Source organism: Sinocyclocheilus grahami, unplaced genomic scaffold (genome assembly GCF_001515645.1).
Source record: "Sinocyclocheilus grahami isolate Dianchi unplaced genomic scaffold, SAMN03320097.WGS_v1.1 scaffold1132.1, whole genome shotgun sequence".
Classification (NCBI taxonomy): Eukaryota; Metazoa; Chordata; class Actinopteri; order Cypriniformes; family Cyprinidae; genus Sinocyclocheilus; species Sinocyclocheilus grahami.
In genome coordinates this window covers 276,923-289,404 of record NW_015506311.1, presented here as the reverse complement: position 1 = coordinate 289,404, position 12,482 = coordinate 276,923, and the positions used below count along the sequence as shown (strand labels likewise).

General features: G+C 34.6%; 1 protein-coding gene across 1 annotated transcript in view; it reads left to right on the top strand.

The window, feature by feature from the left end:
• The window catches only part of LOC107567192 (dedicator of cytokinesis protein 3-like), a 278,352-nt gene that overhangs the window by 200,375 nt on the left and 65,495 nt on the right, over positions 1 to 12,482 (top strand). Inside the window, exons 14-17 of the mRNA XM_016252833.1 lie at positions 1,479 to 1,604; positions 10,963 to 11,087; positions 11,449 to 11,611; positions 11,990 to 12,096. Coding sequence (XP_016108319.1) covers positions 1,479 to 1,604; positions 10,963 to 11,087; positions 11,449 to 11,611; positions 11,990 to 12,096 — 521 coding nt within the window. The remainder of the gene's footprint in view (positions 1 to 1,478; positions 1,605 to 10,962; positions 11,088 to 11,448; positions 11,612 to 11,989; positions 12,097 to 12,482) is intronic.

Below are 12,482 nucleotides of genomic sequence, written 5' to 3'. Positions count from 1 at the left end.
ATTTTCTGCCATGGAATAAAATATAAAATAAAATTGTGACTTTAATTGCAACTTTATCTCACAATTTGAGTTTTTTTCTCCAAGAATTCTGAATTTATATCTCACAATTTGGTCTTTGTTTCTCTTAATTCTTAGTTTACATCTCGCAATTTTTTAATTTATTTTGCCATAACAGGATAAAAATTACGACTTGTCGTCGCGGAATAAAATTTTTTTTATCACGTTTTTTTTTTTTCCTTCATATTTCTGATTTTTTTTTTTCTATTGTTAGTTTATATCTCACAATTTGGACTTTTCTCAGAATTATGACTTTTTTTCTCAGAATTGCAAGTTTATATTGCAAGAAAAAAGCTGCAATTACCCTTTTATTATATTTTTTTATCCTGTGGCGGAAACAAGCTTTCGTATAACGTGTGGGGAATGTAATGTCCAATGTAATATTGAATATATTTTAGACAATTAGAAAATTTGAAAATGTTTTTATTTTAATTATACAAAATTATATAAAATTTTAATTTTGGCCATTTATTGTTTATCAGCCATAACATGAAAATAATTATCGGCTTATCATATCGGCCAGAATTTAAATATCGTCAATCTTTTCAATCAAAATAATTGAGGTGATTTTCACAGAATGCTAAGGTGTTGTGGGTGGTTTCCAGGGTGTTACTATGCTGTTACCAGTGTGTTTTAGCCTGTTGCTATGTGGTTGCTAGGTTGCTGCTACTGTATGTGGTGCTATAGGTGGTTGCTTACTGGTCTGTAGTGTTAAGGTGTGGTCACATTAGTGAAATTTCAGAGGAAATCTGCAGAGGAAAACGGTCTATTGCCAATAGTGTAGCGATTGACAGTAGTCACTTTCAAACCAAGCAGATTTATGTAGAATGTCTTGGAAATGATGAAAGAGTCCAAAGTAATATTGAAAAGCTAGATCAGATTCCTAAAACACTCAAAATGATCTGCATCAGCAAGCAAAGTAATGCCAGTTTAAATCCTAGTGGAAAAGAATATGGTAGAGGTGTGTTTTGAGGTATCGTTCAGTAGTAATTGGTATGTTAGCTGTTCTAATTGAGAGTTTATTCCACCATCGAGGGGAAGGCCTAGACAAATTTCTGGACCCGGATGAACAGAAACCCTTCCCACTGGGAACTGACGGGAGCCAGGCAATCAGAATGACTGATTGCAGCAGGCAGGCCGGTGTGTACGATTTAATGAAGAATTGAAGGTAGTGCGGAGCCAGGTCATTAGCGGCATTGTAGACCCAAAACAATATCTTGATTGAATTGAATTGAGGCAGTTACTGGCAGCCAGCATAAAGACCTGAATAAAATTGTAACAGAAACACAATCTCTCTGGTACGTTCTTCGAAACAAAGGCCCATTTTACTAAATAAATTCTAACGTAATCATGAGGATAATTACAGTGGTTGTCATGATGAAGTTGTCTCACATTTCCCCCGAACTCGTCTTGTCGTGCAGGTCTAATCATCTCACTGCAGCTGTTGAGGGGCGATATGGAGCAAGTGCGCAGGGAAAACCCCATCATATTCAACCGCGGCGTGGCCATCACACGCAAACTGGGCTTCCCTGATGTGATCATGCCAGGTAAGTCTCATGAAGGTCACGGTTGGATTTAAAGTTTTGTTCAGGACTGAATGAATGCGAGAGAAATGCTAAGACTTTATACTCATGGTCTGAAAGTAGACTGTTGCAGCAAGTTAGGTTTAAAATATCTACAATATAGTAATAGTTGTTACACAATATGTACTATATCGGTTATTGGCCGATATTAGATTTTGAAAATATATTAGGTGATATTGGCTCTATAGTTCTGCATGCTCATTTTCCTTATTTTTACATAATTTAATGTTCATTTAAAGTTAGTCTTTATACATACTAATAATTTAATAACTTTGTTAAATGTGGTCTTTAGAAAACTCAAAATGTATATCCATTTTTGTACAATGTTGCGATGCCTAATTTTACCAGTAGCATTTATTTATTTATTTATTTTGACAAAAACTGAATAAAATATTAATAATTACAGTATAGTAATAGTTATTCATATGCAATGCACAATATGTTGGTATCATATCGGTTTATGGCCGATATTATCTGCTTAGTACTCCATGATCATTTCCCTTATTTTTACATCTAGATCATATTTGACCAGCATTTACTTAAAGATAGTCTTGAAAAATATTAATTATTAATAATAACTTAATTATAACGTGTAATTTTTAGCAAATCTCAAAATTTATATTTTTCATATTATAGATTACAATGATACATTTACTTGTAGCATAATTTTTTTTAAAATATTTTATTTAGATAAAACAGTATAAAATTGTAATATCCACAGCATAGTAGTAGTTATTCATACACGGTGCACAATATGTTAGTACCATATCGGTTATCGCCATTATTAGAAGTTTTTTAATATATTGGGTGATATTGGCTGTTTAGTTATGAATGGTCACTGTTTAATTGTGAATGGTCTTTTAATGGTCACTTGAAGTCAATCTTTAAAAATACTAATAATTTAATAATTAAATGTAATCTTTAGCAAATCTCAAAATGAATATCCATTTTTCATACTGTACAATGTTGTGGTGCCTAAATTCTCTTGTAGCATATAAAACAATTTATTTATTGTTGTTTTTATTTTAATGAGACCAAATGGTATACAATTTTAATATTTGCGATTTATAGGTTATCAGCCAAAACATGCAAATAATTAGCGGCTTATCATATCAGCCACTCTTTTCAATCGAAATAATTGGGTTGACTTTGCAGAATGCTAGGGTGTTGTGGGTGGTTTCCAGGATGTTGCTATGCTGTTGCTAATGTGTTTTTGCCTGTTGTTTTTAGCCTTTGTGGATGCCAGGTTGTTGCAACAGTAGGTGGTTTCTAATGTGCTATAGGTGGTTGCTTACTGGCTAAATTGAAAAGAATCGCAGCATTAAGGTGTGGTCATGTTAGTAAAAGACAATTTGCAGACCAAAATACACAATTGGCGATTCCAACCACCCGTTGCGAAACCTGCATGGATAAATCTTTCATGAAATTCCAGAGTGTAAATTCCTATTGAAATTATTGAATTTCAGGTGCAAAAATGTGATGAAAAAACAGTGATAAATGTTAGCGTACCTTTACCTAAACATCTGTTGCTTTTTCATTGTATCAAATAAATCACTAAAAACCTTTAGTTCGGTTCCAAACTCAAAGTTTCCTCACTACCTAGAAACCTCATAAAGCCACCCTTCCGTCACGCCATCCGCAAACCTCTTCTTGTGGAGGTCAAAGCGATGGGTAAGCCCTGAAGCGAGTCTTGCGAAAGAGCCTTTAGCATGACTAATAATCGTACGTAACAGCACATAATCGCCCTCATTGGCTTTTAGCTGCGTAGAACCAAGCTTATATAAATGAATACGACCCACATTTTGACAGACTCTACCGGCTCTCTGCTCCGAACCCCAGAGGGCCTGTAAAACCAGCTGGACTCCTTCCACGTCAAAGTTGAGTTAAGAAATCCCTTCCCTGTGATTCAGAACGAGCCTTGGGGCTGCTCAAAGTTGCTCTCTTAATAAAATCCTGTCATTGCGTGTTCCATCGACTCATTCGATGGAGCTCTGCCTCTCCAGTCCATTCCCCAACAGTCTTCAGTGTCAAAATCGTGTAGCCATGTACAATATCTCTTCTCTTCATCCATAAACTCACATATCAGTCTTGTAACCCCAGATGTCCTGCAGTGGAAGGTGGATTGATAGGTCCTCAATCTTCTTCTGTAGATCCCTCTCATTAGTCTCTGAGTTAATGCTTCCTTGTTCTTCTGAAGAGCTCAGTGATTGGTTTATCATCCACTGATCGATCAACTGGAGGTAGTTTGATTATAATCACAGACAAGGCTGTGCTCGAGTCGATGGCCGATGGCCTTCTGAGAGCCATGGTTCCTTGGGTTTCTGAGGTATGTGTATTTCTGAATGGGCTTAGATGTTATTGAACAACAGTGTCTGGGAAAAACCCTTGTAATCTTATTTCAGATTGCTGCATTGACTTTATTTCCTAAAAAGATCAAACTGGCCAGGTTTCTAAAGCCTGGTCCCAGCATTGGGATCCATTGCATTAAGAAACAATATCTGTCTGTCAAATGATATTAGGTTTTGGAGGCAGCAATTAGATGGAATATTGAACTGTTGGCATTATGAAATGTTAATGACACTTGAAGTGCCACAAGCTTTGGGATTGGAAATTATTCATTCTCATGACATTTTCAATAAGCCGGAGATGAGTTTGTTTAACAAAATCTCTCCAGAAGTATTTGTACAATCCTTTTCTGGTGTCAGTGTCTTGACGGGTTGGTATTGCATCATCCATTTCAGCTTTTCCGGGTTCTTTTTAATGCCTGATTTCAACAGCCTTAGTTCTGGGAGAGTTTTTCGCACTCATTTTCTCTGTAGGGATTTCAAAAAAGTTTTAAGCCATGAACCAAACTAACCACGACTTTCATTTGAAGCAAAACAGTGTTTGAATATCAGTAAACAGATAGAGGTAAAAGACTGTATATGTCTTTTATGAGGGATTGAACTCATCCCATGAAGTATTTGATATAATTGAATCAACTGTAGAATCTTGAATCTAGAAGCTAAAATTGAATATAGTATCTTATTTTATCAATTTTTGATTTGGCATCTAAAGAGGCGTATATCATCACATAACATGACAATAACACCATAGTTTTATTGTAGTATTATGTGTATATATACAGTACTATTATTAAATGAACATTTATTTTAATGCATTCAGTTTTAATTTAAATTTTCATAATTTTGTTATGTGCATTTATTTATTTTTAGTTACATTTATTTATTTATTTTTAGTTAATTAACTTTGAGTTCTAGGTATAGTAATTGTTGTACTTATTTATTTCCGGGTTTTTTTTTCATTTTCTTTGTTTTAATATTTATGTTTTTGTTTAAGTTTTCATCTAATTTTTTTTAGCTTTATTTCATTTTTTAATAGTTTTAGTTTGAACAAAATTACTAATTTCTCTCAATTTTGAAAGTTTTCTTTAAATACATTTTTTCATCTAATATTTTATTTTATCTATTTTATTTCAGCTTTAAAACTATTTTTTAATAGTTTAACAATAGCAATACTGTAAGTGATGTAAGGGAATCTAAGTGTAAATATATCCAGATAGATTCTCAAAAAACATCAAAAATCAGTTTTCCTGATGATTTTTGTCTTATATTTTTATTTAATTTTAGCGTTATTTTTTTATAGTTTTAGTTAATAGTACCAACACTATAAACGAGTGTATAAATATCCAGATTGAGGGGAAAAAAACGTCAGTTTTCTCGATGTTCCTGTGATTCTCTGTTTTGTCATCCTCTTAATATACATAACAAAACATAACGTGAGCACATGCAAATACGTAAACCGTTTCTTTATACACTAGCTACTGCTGTCTCTTTCCAGCTGGGAATGCACCAGGATTGTTTCTTTTTGGAAGGAATTTGTGCCTGAATAGAGAGCTTTATATGGAGTTAATTCAGTGAAATAGCTCAGAAGCAGTGGAGAGAAGCGTCTAACGCTGTAGCCGTAACCCATTACAGAAAGCATCTAAACAGGAATGCACAGGAGCCAGCCTGCTGCTGCCAGATAACATTTTTATCAGGATGTGGAACTGTAGGATGCTGTCAGCCAAACAGACAAACACACAAAGCTTGATTCCGGCTTTTACTAAATAAAGCTTTGTCTATTCCATCCACTGTTTCTAAAAGCAGTTGTGATTGTATTTGCTTTCTTATCTAGATTTGATTCATGGTAGATTCACTAATTAACAGTAGCATTTGTGTTGTGGGACGTTGCATGTCCGCTTACTTTCTTTTCAATGTGATATTAAGTACCATCAAGGCCAATATTGTCAATATGGATTCCTGTAATGAAACTAGTATTATTTATTGAAAAGATATTTAGTAGTTATAACCATTTAAAGGGGTCCTATTATGCTTTTTCACTTTTTTAATTTTAGTCAGAGTGTAGTGTGTATGTTTGGGCATAAAAAAGATCTAGAACGTTACAAATCTCAAAGTCCACTCCAAAGGGAGATATTTAGTTTTTTAAAAATCCATTTTCAAGAACTACAGCAAACGGCTCATTTGGACTACAGCGTTTGGTTTCCGGGCTTTGTGATATCATAAAGCGGATCATTAGAATTTCATTACAAAGAATTCCCGCCTACAGAAATTCGAATGGTTGGGGGGTGGGGAGGGGCGAGGTTGTGGTTGTGGTTAGAACGCTTAGTTGACTGAGCGCATGAGACGAGACGACAAAGAAGAAGAGCTGCTGCAGAGTTAGTGCGTCAGAGAAAACCAAGAAGAAGAGCTGCTGTGCTGTAGCCTCAAATTTTTGGCATGTCTAGAACAGCAGTTCTCATTTCCAGTCCTCGCGTACCCCCGCTCTGCACATTTTGTGTGTTTCTCTTATTGCTTCAGACGTTTGTTATATTTGACTAAGTGCCCTGCGAAGTGGACATTACCGGATATTCCGCCATGATTCCAGTTTGAAGGGAGCATATATGTTCCAGACAAAGGGCATTTAAGTGTGCAAGATGTGAATTTAAATGTTATTTATTTACAGAGGTATATTATGTCCCACTTCACGCTTGTCTAGTAAGTTTCGAATGTGTGTGAAGACGCTGCAGGCAGCGGCGCAAATCTGTAAATGAATATTCCGAAGTGAAGTAAACTTCAACGGATTTCCCCTGCTCAGGGAGTAGGGAGCATGTCAATCGGAACACAGTTCATGCACGGAGCTCACTTCTAACGAGATGACCTGAATCGGGTGTGTTAACAAAGAGAGACGTGCAAAACATGCAGAGCGGGGATATGCGAGGACTGGAATTGAGAACCGCTGGTCTAGAACAATTCTTACAAGTATTACACGACGTAGCTGGGCGCCGCGGACAGACACCGCCGATGTGCTACACTCATAGAAAATAATGTGTTCGAATTTTAAAGCCGTGGCGCGACGCTGCGCTTCTCGTCCGGTGTGCGACTGCCTGAAGTGCTGTTTTTTTCACCTCCGTGCCCAAACGTCTTTGTTTGGGCTTCCGAAAGCGGATGATGTCAGGAAACAGTGGTTGCAATTTACTTTTTAGCTCTGTTCCTGAGCATTATAACCCCAATTTGCTATTGTGTGCTGCGCATTTTACTGAGGACTGCTTCCACATCACGAGTGAGAAGTGCCGGATTCCCAAAAGCTTTTGTTTGAAAGACGGAGCAAGGGGGCGTGGCAGTACTGAAACACTGTCTAAGCTGTTTGCCAATCACAATGCACTCGGACAGCTAACCAATCACAACACATTTTGTTTTTCGGAAGGCAGACCTTCATCAAAGCCGGAACTAATCGAGCCGTTTGTCCCAGGCTGGGGAGAAAGGTATTTTAATAATGTAAATTATGGGGAAAATAATGCGTTTTTCGAACCAACAAGCATGAGAGCATGTTCTGGTACACCCCCAAAACAAAATCAAGCATAATAGGACCCCTTTAACATTGTTGTTAAATCATTTTAAACATTTAATTATAAACACTACGAATTATGGGGTTAAAAGAATCCTTTACTAACAAAAAAATATAGAACATAAAACTTTAAACTTTAAAATCAAACTTTAATAGCTTTTATTTTCTAATGACTCCAGAGCATGTTCAAAGATTTAAAAAAAAGTTTATATAGTTTTTTTCTTCTAAATTATTTTTTCCAATTTTGTCAAATGTCATAGACATTTGCTTTTAAAAAAATACAGTTGTCAAAATGAAATTGTATGCACTTATTGTGTAACTGTTATTTTATTATCACTGATATGCTATTATAGTTTTTATGAATATTAAAAAATATATTTTTATATTTTTCATTTACAATTTCGTTTCAGTCATTTTTAGTAGTTTATATACTGTTCATTTATTTTATATTTTTGTTCTAGTTTTTTTATATTATTTTTATTATATATTTATTATTTGAAGAAATGTTGGTAACTAGCTGAAACATATTTATTTCATTTTAAATAACAGAAGTATTTTTATTACTATAATAATAATAATAATAATTATTATATTATATTATAAACTAAATATATTATACTTTAATATATTATACTATAATAATATATTATATTAGTTTCAGTTTTAGTTAACTATAATAACCCTTTTTAATAATGCTGAAAGAAACAACAACAACAACTTGTAAATACAACTTGTAAAATATGACAGTACAACAGTCTTTTTGTAACACACTTTTTCTTTCATTTGCCAACCCATATTAATATATATATATATATATATACTTTTTTTAAGGTTTTAGTTTTTCGCTTCTGTCAGGGTACCTTTAGAAGTGTTATAACTGAGCAGAATTTTATCTGTGCTACTTTGTAATATCAGTTCATACATACTGTATAATGGGGATTCATAATGTTTGCAAAGGTCCTCAGACGGTCAATGTTGTTCTTTGTTACTCAAAATGTACAAGTCATTTTCAATTTGTGAGCAAAAGTCAAGGAAACTATTTCATTATGCACATTACACACATAATGAAGCGAGCACATTATTGCGTAAGGTGGTTTATATCATTCTCCCTCAGTATATCCACCCCCAGTAAAGCCATTCAAGAGATATCAGGTGGCATCAGAGCAAGCTGAAGCCGATTGCCTCGTTTATAATGGGTTTTAATGTTTTTGTCTCGTCGCTCCGGCCTGACAGGGCATCATCACAATATGGTAAGAGGTGTAACATTTCCGTCACACGCTTGAGGTATTCGGCCAGTCACAATGCACTGGATAGCTGGCCAATCAGAGTACACCTCGCTTTTCAGACCGATGAGCTTTGTAAAATCTACACGTTTCAGAAAGGCGGGGCATAGAGGAGAAACAATAATGTACAGTATGTGGAAAATAATGTGTTTTTTTTTTTACCTTAAACCGCATAAACACATTTCATTACAACAAATACACAATTCTTGTGTTCTTTTTAGCAACATCATATGACCCCTTTAAGGTGTATGCCGAAATGTACATCTCTGTGCTCATAACTGTCTGCAGGAGGAATGGTTTCTAGCAGAGCCACGCATTTTCTTTTATTGCATCAGCTGTAATTGTAAGAAATCAAATTAAGCCCACAACTTCTTTGACTACCAGCTAAAACTTTGTTCCCCTGAGTAGACGAGTAAAAGCTAAGCGCTATTCCAGAGAGAGTCTGTGTTTATTTTGAGAGTTATGATTCAGATGCTTGCCGCTCGGTGGAGAGAATGTGGGCTGCTGGGTCATGGACTGAATGAGGTTGATAATGAAAGAGTCATCTGAAAACCAATGTCACATGTGGAGTCACAGTGTTAAGACAGCTTGAACTCAAGTTTGATGAGCTTTATTACAGCCTTTCGCTCCTACGGTTTAGCCGGACAAACGATTTGACCTTTATGTAGCAATAGCTTTTATGACAGTCTGTAAAAGAGTTTAAAAGTGAAGCTGAATTAAGTGTGCCGGGGGCATCATGGGTAACCATGCATGGTCTACATGACCATATTCTACATCCCTAATACCTAAACTTAACAATTACCTTACTAATTATTAATAAGCAGCAAATTAGGAGTGTATTGAGGCAAAAGTCGTAGTTAATGATTTGTTAATAGCATGAATTGGACCTTAAAATAAAGTGTGACCATTACATTTTCTCTTAAGCTTGAATAAAAACCGCTTAGGTATAGGAGCATGCTAAAATATTTGTTTACAGTTTGTTTTTTTTGTTTTTTGTTTTATCTCTCCAGCTTTTATGGGTTAGACAGAGCAGACTGATGTATTTTGGTTCTTTCCCAATAACTGTGTTTGTAGTCAGGGTCCAAAATTCATTCTCTCCAAGTGGCAAGATTATCATCAGATTTTAGGCAAAGATGTCTGAGCCTTTTTTTAAACTATATGTGGTGGCACATTTATGTAGAGTTTTCCCCACATTTATTCTCCAAAATGAAAATAGAAGGAACAAAATCAAAACGACGGGTACAGTTTCACCAAGCAAAAAAAAAAGACAAACAATTCTTACTGAACAACGATATTCTGAAAAAGTTATATTTTGAACACACACACACACAAAAAAAAAACTTTGTCCATCTCTATTGTTATTATTATATATATATTTTTCATTGTTTCATTAGATTTTTGTCTAACTCCATGTGGTGACACATGTATTATGTTTTCCTCACATTACCCCTCTAAAATGAAAGTATAAGGAACAAAATCAAAATTTTTTGACAGGTACAGCTTCACCAAGTAAAAAAATAAAAACACTACCTAACAGTGGTATTCATAAAAAGGAAAAAAGTCTGTAAAAGTGATGTTTACAATCCAAACACAAAAACTTACTGGAAAAAAATGTATAATAATAAATTATTCAAATTAAATCAAATAAAATCATTCTATAAAGTTTGTCACTTTTATTTATTTATTTATTTTTTGGTCTAGGATCTCTGAACTTTTTTAAACTCCACATGGTGACACGCGTGTTAAGGTTTACTCACATGAACCCTCCAAAGTGAACATATAAGAGAAAACACAGAACACAATGTTTTTGTGACAGGTGCAGTTTCACCAAGAGAAGAGAGAGAGAAAACAAAAGTTACAAAACAGTGTAAAAAGTTAAGTTTACAATCCAAACACAGAAAATACTTATGAAAAAAAAAAATCTTTATGCATCTCTAACTTTTTTTTTTTTAAATTTGTCATCAGATTTTTGACTAAGATGTTTGAACTTGTGGCAACACATGTACTGTATGTTGAGTTTTCCTTGCAATAATTCTTTAAAACGAAAATATAAGTAACAAAATGACAACATATTTGTAACAAGTGCAGTTTTATTAAGCCAAAAAGAAAAATACTCATATTACCGAACAATGTGTGTGTTTTTCTATCTTCAGGCGACATACGCAACGACCTCTACCTCACGCTGGAGAGAGGAGACTTTGAGAGAGGAGGCAAGAGCGTTCAGAAGAACATCGAGGTCACCATGTATGTGCTCTACGCTGACGGCGAGATCCTCAAAGTACGTCAGACTACTCTAATAAAAAAGTTGCCAATAATACAAATTCTGTCATCATTTACTCACCCTCATGTTTTTCCAAACCTGGTATAAAAGGAGAAACTTTAAGGAATTGTGCTGCACGATTATTGAAATAAAAATTGCAGAATCCTTAGAAGCAAACAGTAGGGAAAATACTATCCCTTTGAAAAACATATCAGTGATCTGTAGCTCATGTGGTGAATCATTTAATCCAAACAAAATTGAAGTCAGTTTGGAGGAGTAAATGAGTTTCATAAGCCCATCAAAAATGCTGGTGTCGCAAAATTTAATGCACACTATAAAGCCACATAAAACGGTTTCAATTTCTTCTATGTTTTATCAGGAGTGCATTAGTCTGGGCTCAGGAGAGCACAACATCAGCGAGTACCGCTCTTTCGTCCTCTACCACAACAACAGTCCGCGCTGGAGTGAGGTCATCAAACTGCCCATCCCCATCGAGCGCTTCCGCGGCTCCCATCTGCGCTTTGAGTTCAGACACTGCTCAAGTAAGGACTTTGCACAGTACTGGTATAATGTTGCACACATTTTACTGAATTGATTTTTCTTCTGATATTTTGATCTGAAGGCTTACACTTACCAATTGAAATGAATCAACTGATATAAAGATACATTGTGCCTACAAGAATAAAAAACCTTTTTGAAATGTATGAGATAATGTTTTGTTGGGTTTTATATGATGCATGCACTTCTCTACATACTCAAAAATTAAGCTTTTTGTTTTTTTTCACTTGTTTCATGAAGTGATATGATTTTTATTAACATTTTAATTTATTTAAATTACTGGCACTTGAAACTTGACAAGCACTTTGGAATATTTAAACTTGAATATTTAAACTTTTTTGTTTGTTTGTTTGTTTTTACAGCAAAGGACAAAGGAGAAAAGAAGCTTTTTGGCTTTGCTTTCACTCCACTCATGAGGGAAGACGGCACCACACTGTCAGACGAGAGCCATGAGCTTTACATCTACAAGGTGAAGCAGACATTACATTATGTGAAACACATCAGAAATGATGTGTTTACCATAAAAAAAAAAGAATGCAAGCATCAAGATCCGTGGAAGACTTGATATTCCACAGTTTTTTTATGCATTTAGTAGATTTTAAAAAATGTAAAAAAAAATGTTTATTTAGTTACTTAATAAAAATGTTGTTACACATAATATTCAAATAATAAATTAATATAGAATTTTTAAAAGAATAAAAAACTTCTTTTTTTTATCCACTTGCCAAGAGTTAAAACATGTAGATAGATAGATAGATAGACAGACAGACAGACAGACAGACAGACAGACAGACAGACAGACAGACAGATAGATAGATAGATAGATAGATAGATAGATAGATAGATAGATAGATA